The sequence below is a fragment of the Poeciliopsis prolifica genome, unplaced genomic scaffold, assembly GCF_027474105.1.
Source record: "Poeciliopsis prolifica strain line A6 unplaced genomic scaffold, Auburn_PproV2 SCAFFOLD036, whole genome shotgun sequence".
In the NCBI taxonomy this organism is placed as follows: Eukaryota; Metazoa; Chordata; class Actinopteri; order Cyprinodontiformes; family Poeciliidae; genus Poeciliopsis; species Poeciliopsis prolifica.
Genome location: NW_026562411.1, coordinates 1,407,610 through 1,427,479, shown reverse-complemented (window position 1 = coordinate 1,427,479; position 19,870 = coordinate 1,407,610). Strand labels below are relative to the sequence as shown.

General features: G+C 46.6%; 1 protein-coding gene across 1 annotated transcript; it reads left to right on the top strand.

Moving 5' to 3' along the window:
* Nucleotides 1-1,859: 1,859 nt before the first annotated feature.
* LOC129374457 (insulin-like growth factor-binding protein 2-B) lies at nucleotides 1,860-19,606 on the top strand. The gene is made up of 4 exons (XM_055052903.1): nucleotides 1,860-2,207; nucleotides 9,104-9,252; nucleotides 11,161-11,301; nucleotides 18,188-19,606. Exons 1-4 carry the CDS (start codon nucleotides 1,871-1,873, stop codon nucleotides 18,338-18,340), a joined length of 780 nt encoding a protein of 259 aa, XP_054908878.1. The 5' UTR covers nucleotides 1,860-1,870; the 3' UTR covers nucleotides 18,341-19,606.
* The last annotated feature ends 264 nt before the right edge of the window (nucleotides 19,607-19,870 follow it).

Sequence of the window (19,870 nt, the reverse complement as noted above, 5' to 3'; positions counted from 1 at the left end):
AATCTCATTAATCTGCTGCTGCGCCAAATTATCAGGCTGAGTGGAAAAAGTGAGCGGCTTCGCCCCGGATCGTTCGGTTCCAACGTCTCTCAGCATCAGGAGGAAACTCAAACGCTTCCACATTGTTCAGCTGATGCCCATTCAGGCGGAGTTGCTAAGCAGCGGCTACACACAATAACCCACGTAATGCAGCGCAGCGGCCGTGAGAAAACATTTCCACATGAGCAGGAAGCCGGTGCTGAAAGATGACTCCTGCTGGTGCCTTTGTGCATTTTTATCGTCATGGAAATGCAAAGCGAGAAGAAGGACGGTTCGATTCCCAAGTTAAATCCCCTCCAAACGTTACAAAAGCTGCACTTTCTTCAGCTTTGAGGTTATTTTGAGAAACTGGGGAGAATTATTAGTTTAAACTGTGAGCTCTTTCTGCCGAGTCGTGATGGCTGGACGATAAAGTTATTGCGATAAACGATAATATTTCAGACCATTTTCAAGTAATATAATGCTGGCATAATAATAATGAGAATGGTTCTCCTAAACCAGTTTTCTGTTGACAGTTTAGGCTGGAAGCCATTTTTGTTTTGGTCAGGATTAATGGTCTTTAAAATAAAAATCTCTCCTCATCCTGCAGTAGAAACCACTGATGGAGCTGGTAGCCATTTTTAATTTTTACAGACAGTGGAGACTGTAAAAATGCAAACACAGACAAAATAAATACTTGATATGTTGTCAAAATCCATTATTTCCCGTCTAATATTCAGTGTAGTTTTGTTCTGTGTTTGTGTTTTGGGCAGAATAGATGAACTTCCTGCTGCATGCTGAGCTCCCATGTGTTTGCATGTAGCGCCCCCTTGTGGCTGCAGTTGGTAAATATTTGTGGAAGTCGTTGAGTCTGCTGGCTGAAGATCAGAGCTTAAAGTCAGGAGCTGTCTCCATGAAGCAGGCTGTGGCAGAGGCTCCCTGCTGGGCAGCTGCTGCCCTCTGTAGTAATTAGTCTCACGATTTTACTGAAGAGGTTTGGATTCAATACATTGGAACGACGCAACTTTTTATAAACTAAGACGCTGTGAGAGCTCCGGAGCCAGAAAAACCACCGTCCTCCCACCACTTCCCGTCGTCTTCTTTGGCGTTTCCACCAGTAGTAACTGAACTCAATGTGAAATACAGTTTCCATTGGAGTTTGGGAAATAAATCCATTTCAACACAGCTGAAAAACCAACTGAGAAACTTGAAGCCAAATTGAAAACCTTGAATTCTGATGAAGGAATTTATTTTGTATTTAAACAATTTTATGGTGAATAGAAACGCAACTGCAGGATTCTGAAAAGATGTGGAACAAACTTTTCTTTTCTTGTATGAGACATATTGAAGATTGCACTAAGATATCTGAACAAAGGTGACAGTTTCCAAAAATTTGAGTAAAATTAAAATGAGATGGACCAAAATATAAAGTGAAGAGGAAATTTTGGTATTTTAAGAACCAAAATGACAAAAATTCATATAAAAAAGAAATTTTTCCAAATCAGTTTCTTTCAATATAAAAGTTATGAAACTTGAAGAACTGCAGGTCTGTGTCTGGTGAATGTTTGGTTTGTTTTCATTCAGTGGAGAATCCAGAAAGTCAGGCTAGAAACACTTCATAATAAAATGACTTGAGTAAAAGTGAAACTGCAGGCAGTAAAAATCAAGCGTGGCTGAGTACATGTGTCTCCTGTCAGCTGTGCTGCAGTCGACCCCGTTTGGCTCAGTGGGTAATATGACAGCAGTAGGACCCAGTCAGCGTGTTTACCTAACGGGCCGCTGACCTGCCAGCGGATCGTCAGGTTCATCAGATGACCCCGGCCTCATTTCCGCCCCAGCAGTCGCTGCAGTGATGTTCGGCCTCCTGCTCGCTGTCCTCGCCCTCCCTGGACTCCTGCGTGGGGATCTGGTGTTCAGATGCCCGCGCTGCACGGCGGAGAACCAGAACGGCTGCCCTAAGGTCACGCTGTGCGCAGAGATCGTGCGGGAGCCGGGCTGCGGCTGCTGCCCGGTGTGCGCCCGCCTGGAGGGGGAGTTCTGCGGGGTTTACACGCCGCGCTGCTCCACCGGGCTGCTGTGCTCCCCCAGCCTGGACGCAGAGCTGCCCCTGCAGCAGCTCATCCAGGGCTTCGGCCGATGCACGCGCGGTGTGGAGCAGGACCTGAGTTTGGACCTGCTGCCCACTAATGGTAAGAGGTTCATCCTCTTCATGAAGCATTTTGCTCTAAATGAGACGGATTCTGGTCACATTCTGCCCAACGTCTCTCACTACAAATGCTGACCCAGTTCACTCAATTCTTCTGATTAATGCAGCTTGATGTGTTTTCCAGGCACATGGTGCCACTTTATAGAGAAATCAAGTAACTACATTTCCTCCAAACTTATTGTTTCTAGTAAGATATTTAAGTAAATCTTACATAATTTTGATGAAAAATTCTTTGTCATTTGGCAGATGTTCAGTCTGACTTGGGAAAATGTCTTATAAGTGAAATAATAGAAAGTTTTCATCAAAATTAAGGAATTGCTTACTTAAAGAACGCCTCTATAAATTGATGAAACACTTTTAAGTCAGTTTGTCTTATTTCAGGATTACTTTGATATTTGCACTAAACACTAGACCGAAATGCTGGTGAGATTTTGTGTTTTTGCATTTGTTACAAAATGCTACATGTATTAATGCTACCTCCTGATTTAATGCCTTGAAATTGGGCCTGTGTCTCTTTAAGAAACTCCTGCTGTTTCTGAAGCTCCGCCTCCAGGAAGTGATCCCAACATGGCTCCTCTATCAACCCTTTAACGTTTTTACCAGCGTTTCTCTGAGCAGCAGCTACTATAACGAGCTCAGCAGTTCCACCAGCTGTTTGCTAATTACTGCTGGCTAGTCTGTAGGAGCTGAGTGGGGGAGGAGCTTCTTCTTGTAGGCGGGGCTATCTCCACCCAGATGTTTAGCAGCTGAATGGTTGCCGTGGAGCAGCACTGCAGGAAAAACATTACGACACGATGGAGGATTCAAAAAGTTCATTTCAGCTGAACTGAATTATTACATAATTGAATCTTAAACATGTTTTGTGAAGAGGGTTAAAGAAAATGATAAGAAAAATAAATGTATTCGGTTATGTCCAGCCAAACAGGTTGAAGACCAGATGGGAAACAAATCCAGTTTCAAATGAAGTTTTTCAGTAATTCTGTTCAGTCTGGTTGTTTTCAAACCTTTTTACCGTTGAAGAAGTGAGAGAGGCTGTCAGCCAACAGCGTGTTTTCATAAAACAGATTGGAAATATCTTCAGTTTTTCTCCCCAGTCCACCCAAAGGCTTCAGACCAAAGATGTAATGTTCTGGATGGAGTTTTAACATAGTTTGAATTTTTCCTTTAATTTCTCCTGACTGGGAAATCCCAGAAAATCTGTAATGGTCACCAAATGGTCTGCAACATGAACCGCTTTTAGTTTTGTCAGAAACTGAACAGAGTGAATCAGGAAGTCATGAAACTAGAATCAGAAATATATCACTAATTGGAAACAGTATTTTTATTTTCCGTTTTTAGATGCCACCTGCATAAAACAAATAAGTGAAATCCCACAGGATGTGGATCCCCTGCTGTGAGACGGGACAAAGTGCCAGTATTGATCTGTGAAAGTTAATGTTGACATATGAAATGCTCCAAACCCACATCTGAGCGGGAACAAGCAGTGAACCTGCCACAGGGCTCTTATTTTGAAGGGGTTCAGGAGACAGCAGGTACATTGACATGGAGGTGAACTCCATGTTGTTAGGAAACATCTCCATGGTTATGATTTCGGCCTGATTGCTCAACCTCGTCTTTTCTTGTTGCTGTGGCTTCGAACTGAAAACATGAACTTTTGTCTTCTTCTGTCTTTTTAACTTAAAGCCACAAGTGAAGAAGATTTAATAGCAGAGAATGAAGAGTCTGCCTCATGGCATCTTGTGGAACTGCAGCCGATGACATGATCGATTTTTCTGCATTCCCTGTTTGACTTCCCATCCTCTGTGCAGACCGCAGAAACCAGCTGAAAACGAGCATCGTTCCAGCCTGTGGTTTCCTCAGTTCAGGACTTTTTAAACACTGCAGGCAGCATCAGCCTCCGCCTGGCCGAACCTCCAAGGAGACGTTGCATGCGAACATGTGAAGGATGTTTTGGTCTGTCCAGATTTCCATTCCTCCGCTGCTCCACTTTAACTTCGAAATCAAAGTTTCTGGACAAAGGAAGTGAATTTGCTGTCTGTCCGGAGGAGCTGAAGCGACATGCCAGGTGTGGCAGATCTGTCAGCGACTCGGATGCATCATCGTACAACAATATTTGTTTTAGCCGTCAACATTTCAACATGCACAGTATTTATGCTGGGAAGGTCTGTCGAGCGACGCATACTCTTCGTTCAGCACGGCTCTGTTATTCTGGCTTAATTGAAAAGTTGAAACTTTATAGGTTTTCCGCTGCCAGCAGCGTCGCCGTTCTGACAGTGTTTTCTCTGGAGAGCGAGAAAAGCACTTGGGAATCTGGCGGCCAAAGTCGGAAGCATCAAATCCAGCTACCACTTGAAAAACACGGCAGAAGAGGAGGAATTATTTCTGGAAGTGTCACCATGACAGACACCAGACTTCAGTCTCTGCTTGATGTACTGGACAAATTCTCCATGGAGATGGAAAAATAAGTTGATCTCAGAATTCAGTTTCTTTATTTTTGTGTTCCATGTTGTAAACACAAGTGTTGCAGAAAACCACAGTGTGTTTTTATAAAGTCAGAGTTTGTAACTAATCTTTCTTCAAAACTGTGAAGCCAGAATCTGTCAGATCTGAGAAACTGGAAGGTTAAACATCTAAAATCACTAACATGCGTCTAAAATGGAGAACATCCCATTAAAACAATGACTAGCACACACGTGAAACTGCTAGCATGCGCCAACACAGGCTATCGCACGTTTAGCATGACTAACATGTTTAAATTGAAAATACACATTCAAAACAAATAACATGCATACGAAATAACTAACAGTCTAAATGGCTGCCGTGCAACCAACATGGCTGCCGTGCAACCAACATGGCTGCCGTGCATCCAACATGGCTGCCGTGTAATCAATATGGCTGCCGTGCATCCAACATGGCTGCCGTGTAATCAACATGGCTGCCACATTTAAAACGGCGAGGCTTCATTTGGAGCAGCTAGCATGCGCGGCACGTGAGCGACTAGCGTGCACGGCTCCTGGATCAACATGATTCAGGTTCATAAATCAAGACAGAATTTTAGTTCCTGAAGATTTAAAAATGCTGAATTGTCTGCCCTCCCCAAACATTATGAAGATTTCAATAAACCCCAATTATGTTCTTCCTGTAAATATTTTAGTGAAATTAAACGTGCTGTAAATTTAACGGGGGTCATAAATCCAGCGTAAACAGATCTTAGTGTTTCTGTGTTTTAATGCTGTGGCTTCGCTCGGCTCCCCTGCAGGAGATTCTCTGCTGGAACTTGCTCTCCTCTTCACTCACGCTCTGCTCTTTAATTACTCCAGGAGGATATGTGATGGATGAAGCTGCAGCCGATCGGCGTGTGGCTGCCTGCTGCTGCTTCCTTCATTCACTGTTTCTAACTTTACCTGAGAAGTAAATGTTTTGCTGCTGGACCTGCAGGTCCAGTCCTGCAGAGTGAGTTTTAGCTTCTGCTAGGTACCGTGTCGCTGTAGCGCTTTAGCGTAACTAACTTTATGCTTTACGCTTAGCACAACCAACTTTATTGGTAGCTTAGACCAATAAATAAGCCTCTTTTCATAAAAATGGTGCAAAAATCAAAATAATCTAAACTTGCTACCTCTATCAAGGAATGTGCCATAGAGTTTTTATTTATTTGTGAGACGTCACCTCAGCCTCACATCAGCATGCTGGAAGTTAAGCTAGAAATCGAGTTTTCATTTAGCTGGTGACATGGGAGTGCAGAAGCTGCTGGGCGATCTGCACTGATGAAGTTTGGTCCAATCCTCGCTGACTGAGTTCAGGTCGTCAACGATGAACTGCTTCTGTAATGTGTCCGGATCAATCGTGCTCTGATGGAACCTTTCTGGTACCGTCCTGTAGGAGAACGACCCGAGGTTCATGGAGAGCTTCACCAAACGTCGGCCGTTTGATTTCTGGGCCAGAATTAGCAGAAGACTGGAGATGTTGGGACAGCGGTTTGAGTCTCGACCCTGACAGGAAAACGTGCTTAAAGGCTGAAAGCATGAACTACCAGCACCTTTGAAGTGTCGGGCCGTCAGGAAGAGGCATTCCTGCTCACAATGGCGCATTGTCCAGCCATCAAAGGCCCTGATGCTGTCTGAGACTCGCCTCTATATGATAACAGGGCAAACGCATTAATGAGAAGCAACAGTCGGCGAGGCGCTCATTACTCATTGTGCGTGTTGAGAAAGCTGTGAAAGCATCGCTCAAAGGCACGAGCCAGAGCCAGCCCTCCGCAGCTTCAGACAGGTGGTTTCTGAGGCAGAACAGACGCTGTTTGGAGGGCAGGCAGCCGTGGTTACGCAGGTCTGACACCATCCCAAAATACCTTCTGAACCCGACTTTAGCTCTAGCAACGGCTGCTGACTCGGGTTGGGCTTGTAAACATGTCCATCCGATAGAGTCGAGCAACATGGCCGCACAGTGTAGAAAACCTCAGTCCAGTTATTCTAGATGTTGCTTTGTTCTTCACCCTCGTGTACGCGCTGCTCAAAGTGCTAATGGTGGAGAAGCAACTTACCGTCACTAAAAACCCATCTGTGGCCATGCTAACTAGCATTAGCATCTGTGGCATGCTTTGCTGTGTGGGAACTAGCTGCAGAGAGCAAGGAGATGTACGTGAGGGTGATTGACAGCCCTAAGACCCTCCTTCAGGTTCTGATTGGTTGTTCCTGATGGGGATGGTGCATTTCTGCAGATGGCAGTAGAACCACTGGGAGGAGACAGAAGAGCTCCATTATTGTTGATAAATTTTCTGCTCATACTGTCAGGACACAGTGACAGTTTTAACAAATATGGAATAAAAACATTTTGTTCATAAAAGTTACAAATTGCAGCTTTTAAGGGCCGGTATCATGAAAAACATACTTTTCTTTATCTTTTATGTTATGTTTTTCTCTGGAGTTTTGCTTTGATTATTTCATGTTTGCCTTCAATCTCCATGGCAACCATTCAGCAGCAAAACACCTGGGTGGAACTAGCTCCGCCTCCGAGGTGCAGCTGCTCAGAGCAACGCTGGGAAAAACGTTAGAGGGTTAATAGAGGAGCCATGTTGGGACGACTTCCTGGAGGCGGAGCTTCAGGAAGAGCAGGAGTTTCTTAAAGAACCAGAGGCCCAATTTTTAAGCTTTTCATCAGTAAGTCAAATAACATTTTAGTCATATTTATATGTATCATTTTTATAATTGAAGGTAACAGAGTTACTTTATTGTGCTGTAAAATGAAAACACATAATACTGGCCCTTTAAATGGCTCATCGATCTAATTAGCATCATACGCTTACATTTAGTCACAACTGGATATAAATGTAGGCATTGAAGAGTTAAAACCTTATTTTTTTTAACAGATAACGTTGCCACCTGCTGGCCAGAGACGGAATAGTCAACATTTGGCTAAATAAAGGAGACAAACATTTGTTTAAATGGAGTGACAAAGTGACCTCCAGAAATGTCATTTTTCCTGGAAGATTTTACATCAGAAAATAAAATCAGAGTCATGCTGTTGCAGGTTTCCCACCTGGCGTGTGTGTGTGCGTGTGCCTGCGTGTGTGTGTGTGCTGTGAACACACAGCTCCGGGACGTGGAGCTGATTTACAGCGTCTGCGTTCTGTTTCGGTGCTAATTACACCGACACCAGCCGCAGCTCCAAGCCTCTGGCAGGAACGAGCTGCTGACTCAGCATCGGTTCTGCCTCCCGACAAGTCTGAACTCCCAGGACGAGAATCCTCGACTCTCGGCTCCTTCTTGCTGATAAGAAGTGTCGCCGCTCTGAATCCTGATCCATGCAGAGTTCACTGTCAGTTTGTCTCCGTTTCAGGCTTTCAGCTCCGACTGTTTGATCTTTCAGCGAACGAAAAACTGCAAACCTGGGATTTGACGCATGAGACATTTTGAGTTTGCCAGCATGTAGGTGAGGGCGCTCTGCTCAGAGCAACGCAACAGACACGACGACGGGCCAAAACCGCCAGCACACATCACCACAGCGGGACACGGTGGTGGCAGCATCATGCTGTGGGGTGGCAGAAGGGAGGTAGAGGCCAGAGATGTTGTGGGATGGTTTAGATTCACGGCCTAAAGATGAGAGAAAGCTTTAAGCTTTGCAAACCTCCAGATGTCCTGATTTTGTTCACCTTTTTTTTCACAGCAGGTGTCCAGAGTTGGGTTCAAAGGTCACTGCTGTAAAAATCTGAAGTTATTATGTTTGGATTTCAACAGGAACGATCTGGAGTCAGCTCAGTTATTACAGGTGGAGACTACTGATCAGGCTGACCTTTGACCTGAGCCTTCACAGTCACAGAGAGACGGTTGCAAAGTCGGCCTTCTGTCGATTCATAACAACTGGAACGTTGATTAATAAATATGATGCGTGTTTGCATGATGATGCTGTTTGACTAAATGCTTCCTGCTTGTTCCTAACGACTTCCTGTTGTTTCCATCCTGAAACGCCCTTTGAACCTCCGAGTTTCACGAAGTCGCGTTAATTAACCGTTAAAATGAGCCGCGTCGGAACAAAGACGCATCTGAAGAGCTGCAGGACTCCGCGCTGTCTCAGAGGAAATCTCTGGAATCTGGGTCATAATTTCTGCCTAACGAAGCCCAACTGGAGCTTTACAGGATGTGACCTCACTGTCGCCACTGTAATTGCAGCCGTCGCAGCACCTGAGCGTTCGCCGCAGCATTAGTCACCGGGAGGCCCCGGGGACACAGACTGACATTGTCCTGTAATTCCAGGATTCAGAGCTGCGCTTGTAGCAGGAAGGAGACGCTTCGGAACCAAACGGCTGCAGATCGGAGCGGGCGGGCCGAACCGCCGACCGCATGCGGCACATGTAAAGCTTGTTTTTCTGTCGTTTCCCTGCAGAGGTGCTCGGCACCGAGAGTCCTCTGGTGAAGAGGCCGCTGCCGGACCCCTGGAACCGGCAGGAGAAAGTCCGGATTCAGACTCAGAACGAGCTCAGAACCAGGATGAGGACCAGCCTGCAGGACGAGCGAGTCCAGAGAGAACCGCCGGTCAGAACCTCCACAACTCACACCCAGACTGGACCCCAGACTGAACCCAGACTGGATCCAGACTGGAACCCAGACTGGAACCCAGACTGGATCCAGACTGGATCCAGACTGGACCCCAGACTGGAACCCAGACTGAACCCAGACTGGATCCAGACTGAACCCAGACTGGATCCAGACTGGAACCCAGACTGAACCCAGACTGGAACCCAGACTGGAACCCAGACTGAACCCAGACTGGATCCAGACTGGACCCCAGACTGAACCCAGACTGGATCCAGACTGAACCCAGACTGGATCCAGACTGGATCCAGACTGGACCCCAGACTGGAACCCAGACTGAACCCAGACTGGATCCAGACTGGACCCCAGACTGAACCCAGACTGGATCCAGACTGGAACCCAGACTGGAACCCAGACTGAACCCAGACTGGACCCCAGACTGAACCCAGACTGGATCCAGACTGGATCCAGACTGAACCCAGACTGAACCCAGACTGAACCCAGACTGGATCCAGACTGAACCCAGACTGGATCCAGACTGGAACCCAGACTGGATCCAGACTGGAACCCAGACTGGAACCCAGACTTGAACCCAGACTGAACCCAGACTGGATCCAGACTGGAACCCAGACTGGACATAGACTGGAACCCAGACTGGATCCAGACTGAACCCAGACTGGATCCAGACTGGAACCCAGACTGAACCCAGACTGGAACCCAGACTGGAACCCAGACTTGAACCCAGACTGAACCCAGACTGAACCCAGACTGGATCCAGACTGGAACCCAGACTGGATCCAGACTGGAACCCAGACTGGATCCAGACTGGAACCCAGACTGGAACCCAGACTGAACCCAGACTGGATCCAGACTGGACCCCAGACTGAACCCAGACTGGATCCAGACTGGAACCCAGACTGAACCCAGACTGAACCCAGACTGGACCCACTTTACATAACTCTGAATGTTTCTCCACAACGTCTCAGAAATATTTGGTTTGTAGGTAAATATTTCATAATTAAACTAAAACTAAATGGTTTATTAGGAAGCTAAATATTTAGTTTACTAACTGAACGTTCAGATCCAACCAGTGTTGTGGAGAGTTGCACCACCTGGTTTATTCAACCTCTCAGAGTGAGCCCTTCAAAATAAAAGCCAGCCTGCGGCGGGTCAGCGTTTGGGCCGGGTTGGTTCTGATGAGAGCAGCGATACTGCGGCTCGTTTTCTCTCATTTGCCAAAACAGGAAGAGGAATCAGCGCCACATGAACAGCAAAGGGGGCGGGGCGAACGTGGGCCAATCAGAGGGCAGAGCCAAGCTGGGAACTGGGTCAATCAGGGAGCCGAGCCAATCGGGGGTCTGGATAGACCGGGGGCGGACGTGTGAGGTCAGAGGTCACAGAGCTGTATGTGACCGTGAGCAGACTGTACAACGTTTGCTTTCCATTATAATCACTGAAGCAAAACACCATGCAGATATAGGTCAAGGTCAAAGGTCACTCCAACATGGAGCAGCTTTAAAGTGTCTCTGGTTTGTTCCTGCTCTCCAGACTCAACAGTTTTTCCTGAATGTTCAAACTGATGAAAATATTCTAAAATCATGAAAAAGACAAACATGTTTTTCCTTTTCCTATTTTTCTTTTTTTCTCCAATTTTTTTCTCAAAATATTCACCTTTTCCAGTTTCTCTTCCCAGCTTGGGCAGGTTTTTGGTTTGGAGCAAAGCGACAAGTGAAGGACGGCTGACGCTGCAGCAGCTGCTCATCGTTTGCGGCTCAGTTTCTCAGCAGGGTGTAAATGAAGAGAAAAACGAGGCGTTAGAACGAAACTGATCGATCTTCTGACCAATGACTGCATCAGGAGCCGCGCGGCACCGGCTGTTTTAACGCGTTTCCGCTGTGTTTCCTCCAGAGCTCCTGTCAGCAGGAGCTGGACCTGGTTCTGGAGGAGATCTCCAGGATGACCTCAGAGGACAACCGGGGCCCGCTGGAGAACCTGTACGGCCTCAAGTTCCCCAACTGTGACCGACACGGACTGTACAACCTGAAACAGGTGAGCCGCCGCCGCCGCAGGCTGATGTCACACTGCGGCCAGGCCAGGATTTAAACCTGCAACCTCTGTGGTCCAGTGCAGAACAATCGATCCATACAACGCAGGAGGCGTCAAACCTTTTATCACACGGATCAAAATCATGCAGCCAAAATGGCAAAAAGACACAAATACTGACTGTTTTACAATAAACTCAGTTTTTAAACCAAATCAGTAAAATAAAGACGTAAATCAGCCGATGTGTTCCTCTGTCGTCCATTTCTGATGGACTGAGCAGAGATGCAGTCCAGGCCTGATCTGGTGATTAGGTTATGAATTAACTAGTTAGTAATTGGATGCAAAATATGATTTAACTGGATGTTTTTACCCAGAATGTGAACCGGGTGAAGCTGAAACTTCAGCTGGAGGAGATTTGGATAAAACCGACTTACAGAAAAAGTTTATTAGCTAAAATGCAAAATGTTTCTATTTTTCTGAAGGTTTTTCTGAGTTTGTTTTTTTTATTCATAAAATTCTCGTTTTGTTCTCCAGTGAATCGTTAATCAGTTATTAAATTTCTCCCACTCTGAATAAAACATGAGTTATAATTTTAGATTGAATTTTAACAGCAGAGAAAAAGATTTTCAGCATTTAAGTTTTGATTTGGATGTTTAACTCACTGATCCATCCGTTATAAACTCCAACACACACTCCTGTTTCTCAGCTTCCTGCCTTCACACACACACACACACACACACACACACACACACACACACACACACACACACACACACACACACACACACACACACACACACACTCTGAGGCGTGAGAGCCTGTTGCCTCCTGAATGAGACAACAGGCTCCTGCGCTGAAGGTTACAAGGCAATAAAAGTGTTTGGCGTGCTGCAGGGGAGACTTTGGTTAAGCCGGGAACGAGTTGTGCTGCCGACGTTCCAGTTCTGCTCATCCGCAGAAATCAGAGGCCGAAGGACAAACAGGGTCACACAACCAGGTTTGATCGTAGGCCGATAGTGGAGCAGAGCGAGGATCTGACAGCGGCTGCAGCAGCAGCAGCAGTTGCAGCAGCAGCAGCAGTTGCAGCAGCAGCAGCAGCAGCAGCAGCAGCATTGTTTCTCAGTTCCCAGGATGCATCACTGTACCTCCTCCACAGTTGGAGTGTTTCCTCTGCGCCGTGCTGCAGCATTTTGCCACGCTGCAGCACCTTCCTGCGCCGCGCGCTAATTACTGTAACTGTCATTGCTATGTTTTTCCTCATGAAAGGAAGAAAATAGAAACTTTCCCCTCGTGAGCCGATTCTGCTTCCATCACGACGTCATTTGAGAGAGGAGTGTGTGTTGGTGTGTTGGTGTGTGTTGGTGTGTTGGTGTGTGTTGGTGTGTGTTGGTGTGTGTTGGTGTGTGTTGGTGTGTGTTGGTGTGTGTTGGTGTGTTGGTGTGTGTTGGTGTGTGTTGGTGTGTTGGTGTGTGTTGGTGTGTGTTGGTGTGTTGGTGTGTGTTGGTGTGTTGGTGTGTGTTGGTGTGTGTTGGTGTGTGTTGGTGTGTGTTGGTGTGTGTTGGTGTGTGTTGGTGTGTTGATGTGTTGGTGTGTTGGTGTGTGTTGGTGTGTTGGTGTGTGTTGGTGTGTTGGTGTGTGTGTGTGTTGGTGTGTTGGTGTGTGTTGGTGTGTTGGTGTGTTGGTGTGTTGGTGTGTTGTGTGTGTTGGTGTGTTGGTGTGTTGGTGTGTGTTGGTGTGTGTTGGTGTGTTGGTGTGTGTTGGTGTGTGTTGGTGTGTTGGTGTGTGTTGGTGTGTGTTGGTGTGTGTTGGTGTGTTGGTGTGTGTTGGTGTGTGTTGGTGTGTGTTGTGTGTTTGGTGTGTTGGTGTGTTGGTGTGTGTTGGTGTGTGTTGGTGTGTGTTGGTGTGTTGGTGTGTTGGTGTGTGTTGGTGTGTGTTGGTGTGTGTTGGTGTGTTGGTGTGTGTGGTGTGTGTTGGTGTGTTGGTGTGTGTTGGTGTGTGTTGGTGTGTGTTGGTGTGTTGGTGTGTGTCGATGTGTTGATGTGTGTTGGTGTGTGTTGATGTGTGTTGATGTGTTAGTGTGTGTTGGTGTGTTGGTGTGTGGGTGTGGTGGGTGTGTGTTGGTGTGTGTTGGTGTGTTGGTGTGTGTTGGTGTGTTGATGTGTTGATGTGTTGGTGTGTGTTGATGTGTGTTTGTGTGGGTGTGTTGGTGTGTTGGTGTGTGTTGGTGTGTTGGTGTGTGTTGGTGTGTGTTGGTGTGTTGGTGTGTGTTGGTGTGTTGGTGTGTTGGTGTGTGTTGGTGTGTTGGTGTGTTGATGTGTTGATGTGTGTTGGTGTGTGTTGTGTGTTGGTGTGTGTTGGTGTGTGTTGGTGTGTTGGTGTGTGTTGGTGTGTGTTGGTGTGTGTTGGTGTGTGTTGGTGTGTTGGTGTGTGTTGATGTGTGTTTGTGTGTTGTGTGTGTTGGTGTGTTTGTGTGTTGGTGTGTTGGTGTGTGTTGATGTGTTGGTGTGTTGGTGTATGTTGGTGTTGTTGGTGTATGTTGGTGTGTGTTGGTGTGTTGATGTGTTGGTGTGTGTTGGTGTGTGTGTGTTTGTGTGTGTATGTTGGTGTGTGTTGGTGTGTTGGTGTGTTGGTGTGTGTTGGTGTGTTGGTGTGTGTTGGTGTGTTGGTGTGTGTTGATGTGTTGATGTGTGTTGGTGTGTTGGTGTGTGTTGGTGTGTGTTGGTGGTTGGTTGTGTTGTTGTGTGGGTTGATGTGTTGATATGTGGTTGGTGTGTTGTGTGTGGTGGTATGTTGGTGTGTGTTGGTGTGTTGTGTGTTGGTGTGTTGGTGTGTGTGTGTGTTGGTGTGTGTGGTGGTGTGTTGGTGTGTTGGTGTGGTGTGTTGGTGTGTGTTGGTGTGTTGTTGTGTTTGTGTGTGTTGTGTGTGGTGTGGTGGGTGTGTTTGGTGTGTGGGTGTGTTGTGTGTGTGGTGTGTGTTGGTGTGTGGTGTGTGTGTGTGGGTGTGTTGGTGTGGTGTGTTGTGTGTGGTGTGTGTTGGTGTGTTTGGTGTGTGGTGTGTGTGTGTGTGTGTGTGGTGTGGTGTGTGTGTTGGTGTGTTGGTGTATGTTGGTGTGTGTTGGTGTGTTGGTGTGTGGGGTGTTGGTGTGGTGGTGTGGTGGTGGTGTTGTTGGTGTGTGTGGTGTGTTGGTGTGTGTTGGTGGTGTGTTGGTGTGTGTGGTGTGGTGTGTGTGTGTGTGTGTGTGTGGTGTGTGTGGGTGTTGGTGTGTGTGTGGTGTGTGTGTGTGTGGTGTGTGTGTGTGTGTGTGTGTGGTGTGTGTGTGTGTGTGTGTGTGTGTGTGTGTGTGGTGTGTGTGTGTGGTGTTGGTGGGTGTGTTGGTGGTGTTTGGTGTGTTGGTGTGTTGGTGTGTTGTGGTGTGTGTTTGGTGTGTGTTGGTGGTGTGGTGTGTGTGGTGGGGTGTGTGGTGGTGGTGGTGTGGTGGTGGTGGTGTGGGTGTTTGGTGTGTGTTGGTGTGTGTTGGTGTGGTGTTTGTGTGTTGGTGTGGTGGTGGTGTGTTGGTGTGTGTTGGTGTGTTGTGTGTTGTGTGTGTTGGTGTGTGTGGTTGGTGTGTGGTGTGGTGTTTGTTGGGTGTTGGTTGGTGTGTTGTGTGTGTTTGTGTGTTGGTGTGTGTTGGTGTGTTGGTGTGTGTTGGTGTGGTGGTGTGTGTTGTGTGTGTTGGTGTGTTGGTGTGTGGTGTGTGTTGGTGTGTGTTGGTGTGTTGGTGTGTGTTGGTGTTGTTGATGTGTTTGGTGTGTGTTGATGTGTTTGTGTGTGTGTGGGTGTGGTGTGTGTTGGTGTGTGTTGGTGTGTGTTGGTGTGTGTTGGTGTGTTGGTGTGTGTTGGTGGTGTTGGGGTGTGGTGTGTGGTGTGTTGGTGTGTTGGTGTGTTGGTGTGTGTTGGTGTGTTGGTGGTTGTGTGTTGATTGTGTTGGTGTGTGTTGTGTGTGTTGGTGTGTGTTGGTGTGTGTTGGTGTGTGTTGGTGTGTGTTGGTGTGTTGGTGTTGTTGGTGTGTGTTGGTGTTGGTGTGTGTTGGTGTGTTGGTGTGTGTTGGTGTGTTGGTGTGTGTTGGTGTGTTGGTGTGTTGGTGTGTGTTGGTGTGTTGGTGTGTTGGTGTGTGTTGGTGTGTGTTGGTGTGTGTTGGTGTGTGTTGGTGTGTTGGTGTGTGTTGGTGTGGTTTGTGTGTTGGTGTGTGTGGTGTGTTGGTGTGTTTGGTGTGTTGGTGTTTTGTGTGTTGGTGTTTTGGTGTGTTGGTGTTTTGTGTGTTGGTGTTTTGGTGTGTTGGTGTTTTGTGTGTTGGTGTTTTGGTGTTGTTGTGTGTTGGTGTTGGTGTGTGTTGGTGTATGTTGGTGTGTGTTGGTGTGTTGGTGTGTGTTGGTGTGTGTTGGTGTGTTGGTGTGTGTTGGTGTGTGTTGGTGTTGTTGGTGTGTGTTGTGTGTGTGGTGTGTGGTGTGTGTTGGTGTGTTGATGATATGTGTTGGTGTGTTGGTGTGTTGGTGTATGTTGGTTGTGTTGGTGTGTGGTGTGTGTTGGTGTATGTTGGTGTGTGTTGGTGTGTGTTGGTGTGTTGGTGTGTGTTGGTGTGTTGATGTGTTGATATGTGTGGTGTGTTGGTGTGTGTGTGTTTGTGTGTGTTGGTGTGTGTATGTTGGTGTGTGTTGGTGTGTTGGTGTGTGTGGTGTGTGTTGGTGTGTGTGTTTGTGTGTGTTGGTGTGTTGGTGTGTTGTGTGTGTTGTGTGTGGTGTGTTGTGTTGTGTGTGTGTGTGTGTGTGTGTGTTGGTGTGTGTTGGTGTGTGGTGTGTTGGTGTGTGTTGTGTGTGTTGGTGTGTTGGTGTGTTGGTGTGTGTTGGTGTGTGTTGGTGTGTGTTGGTGTGTTGGTGTGTTTGGTGTGTTGTGTGTTGGTGTGTTGGTGTGTTGGTGTGTTGGTGTGTTGGTGTGTTTGTGTGTGTTGGTGTGTTGTGTGTTGTGTTGTGGTGGTGTGTTGTGTGTGTTGGTGTGTTGGTGTGTTGGTGTGTGTTGGTGTGTTGGTGTGTTGGTGTGTGTTGTGTGTTGGTGTGTGTTGGTGTGTTGGTGTGGTTGGTGTGTTGGTGTGTGTTGGTGTGTGTTGGTGTGTGTGGTGTGGTGTGTTGGTGTGTGTTGGTGTGTTGGTGTGTTGGTGTGTGTTGGTGTGTTGTGTGTGTTGGTGTGTGTTGTGTGTGTTGGTGTGTTGGTGTGTGTTGGTGTTGTTGGTGTGTTGGTGTGTGTTGGTGTGTTGTGTGTGTTGTGTTGGTGTGTGTTGGGTGTGTTGGTGTGGTGTTGGTGTGTGTTGGTGTGTTGGTGTGTGTTGGTGTGTTGGTGTGTGTTGGTGTGTGTGTGTGTTTGTGTGTTGGTGTGTGTTGGTGTGTTGGTGTGTTGGTGTGTGTTGGTGTGTGTTGGTGTGTGTGTGTTTGGTGTGTGTTGGTGTGTGTTGGTGTGTTGGTGTGTGTTGGTGTGTGTTGTGTGTGTTGGTGTGTTGGTGTGTTGGTGTGTTGGTGTGTGTTGTGTGTTGTTGTGTTGTGTGTTGGTGTGTTGGTGTGTGTTGGTGTGTGTTGTGTGTGTGTGTTGTGTGTGTTGGTGTGTTGTGTTGTGTTGGTGTGTGTTGGTGTGTTGTTGTTGTGTTTTTGGTGTGTTTGGTGTGTTGGTGTGTTTGTGTGTGTGTTGGTGTGTTTTGGTGTTGTGGTGTGTTGGTGTGTTTGTGTGTGTTGGTGTTTGTTGGTGTGTGTTGGTGTGTTGGTGTGTGTTGGTGTGTTTGTGGTGTTGGTGTTGTTGGTGTGTGTTGTGTGTTGGTGTGTGTTGGTGTGTGTTGGTGTGTGGGTGGTGTTGGTGTGTGTTGGTGTGTGTTGGTGTGTTGGTGTGTGTTGGTGTGTTGTGTGTTGGTGTGTGTTGGTGTGTGTGTGGTGTGTGTTGGTGTTTGTGTGTTGGTGTGTGTTGGTGTGTGTTGGTGTGTGTTGGTGTGTTGGTGTGTGTTGGTGTGTGTTGGTGTGTGTGTTGTGTGTGTGTGTGTGGTGTGTTGGTGTGTGTTGTGTGTGTTGGTGTGTTGGTGTGTGTTGTGTGTTGGTGTTGTTGTGTGTTGTGTTGGTGTGTTGGTGTGTGTGGTGTGTTGGTGTGTGTTGTGTGTGTTGGTGTGTGTTGATGTGTGTTGATGTGTGTTGGTGTGTGTTGGTGTGTGTTGGTGTGTTGTGTGTGTGTTGGTGTGTTGGTGTGTGTTGGTGTGTGTTGGTGTGTTGTGTGTGTTGATGTGTGTTGGTGTGTTGATGTGTGTTGGTGTGTGTTGGTGTGTGTTGGTGTGTTGGTGTGTGATGTGTGTTGGTGTGTGTTGGTGTGTGTTGGTGTGTTGGTGTGTGTTGATGTGTTGGTGTTGGTGTGTGTTGGTGTGTTGGTGTGTGTTGGTGTGTTGGTGTGTGTTTGTGTGTGTTGATGTGTGTTGATGTGTGTTGGTGTGTTGGTGTGTTGATGTGTGTTGGTGTGTTGATGTGTGTTGATGTGTGTTGGTGTGTTGGTGTGTGTTTGTGTGTTGGTGTGTGTTGGTGTGTGTTGGTGTGTGTTTGTGTGTTGTGTGGTTGTGTTTGGTGTGTGTTGGTGTGTGTTGTGTGTGTTTGTGTGGTGTGTGTTGATTGTGTGTGTTGATGTGTGTTGGTGTGTGTGGTGTGTGTTTGTGTGTTGGTGTGTGTTTGTGTGTTGGTGTGTGTGGACGGGTTATTATTGGGTGAATGTCGTCCCACCAGAACCAGAACGCTGGCTCTTATCCAATGAAGAAGATCCTCACACACAGCCCTCCATGCTTCATTAACCCACTGTGCTTCCTGCGCCCCTCCCCTGGCTGTTTCTGCTCCTCCTGCAGTGCAACATGTCGACGCACGGCCAGCGGGGCGAGTGCTGGTGTGTGGACCCGCTGACGGGCGTCCAGATCCCAGAGACGCCCAGAGTCAGAGGAGACCCCGACTGCCACCGCTTCCAGGAGGCGCTGCAGGCGCCGGCCACCACGACCCGCTAACACACACACACACACACACACACACACACACACACACACACACACACACACACACACACACACACACACACACACACACACACACACACCGGGTTTGATCCTGCACTCGGTAGAAGCAAATGCCTTTTCTTCTGTAATTGGCCATCTACACAGTGCAGCCTGAAGCGCCACAAATCTTTATGATGAAACTTGTTTTTGCTGATAAACGGTTTTGTAGCTTCGAGTTCTGACTTTATGCTTCTGTTAATTTTTCATTTCTCTTCATTGTTTCGCCTGCAGCGGCTCCTCTGGCTCTGGCAGGTTCATTCTCTCGTTGGTTGCAGCCAAACTTTGAGTCTGAACTCCTTTACTTTGGGTTTGGACATGTTGCATAAAAGTATCATTTTCCTCATCTAACATATGATTGTTTTCACATTTTCTAACACAGAACAAAAGCTGCTTCACAATTATATATAATTACTAAATAAAAATCCAAAAATAACAAGAAGATATTATGTAAAACCTGACTTGTTAAAACAATTTAGAGATATTTAAAGGGAAAGCGAGACCGTATCGGCTGCTGCAGCACATTGACATGCATTAGGACGGCTCCTGCCACAGGAGATTCTTATTTTCTATCTAATTTCTATAAAATAAAGTTAAACCCTTAGAAACACAGAGGCTCATTATTTTACCGTCAAACGAAGCAATGCAACCAATTCACATCTAAATGTTACGTTTGTCAAAGTCAAGCTAGCTCCCGTCTCTATTCTCTTTTTTCTGATATTTTTTTGCTGAGCTGTGAAATGTGATCGTAGATAATGGATAGAAAAACATCACGACGTTTTCTAATCGTTTTGTGCTGTCATGTCATTTTCCTGACATAACAGCACAGAAACGTTTGAAATTAGTTTTGGCCAAATTGTGTACCAGCTAGCATGCTATGCTAACTGATCTGCTCTGAGCTGCTGTTCGTTTCACTCCTGTGAAAAAATCTCTGATTGTCCAAACTGACCGCCGCTCACACTGGGTAAGATAGTCGCTGCTCGCCGCTGCTCCGCAGCTCCCCAACGTTTCTCCAGTCCATCATCCGACTGACAGACAGGAAATGAAACTGGAAATGTTTCCTTCAAAGTAGAAAAACACAAGTTGACGATTCTTTTTTCACTGTTAAAGAAATCAAACTAAATTGTTAGTTTATTGTTTTTATGTAAGATTCACATTGTATTCTGTAGTTTCCCTTTATGTTTATAAAATTAATAAAATCTGGACAAAATCCTCATTTTATTCAGCATCACTTTGGTTTTGTGGAGTTAAATGGACCAGCTGAGCCCAGATGGATCAGTTCTGCAGAACTTTCTACGTAAATTAAGGAGATTTTTATCAGCTGCAACATTTAGCTGGAAATGTTTTTACATTCTGGCACTGAAGCATCCAAAAGAGATTCTGATTTTGAGTTTGTTGAAAATTTGTTGTTTATGTTTTTTCTCTGGCAGGAATGTTTCTAGGATGTTTAGAACAAAACTGTAAAAAGATACAAATGAATCAGAA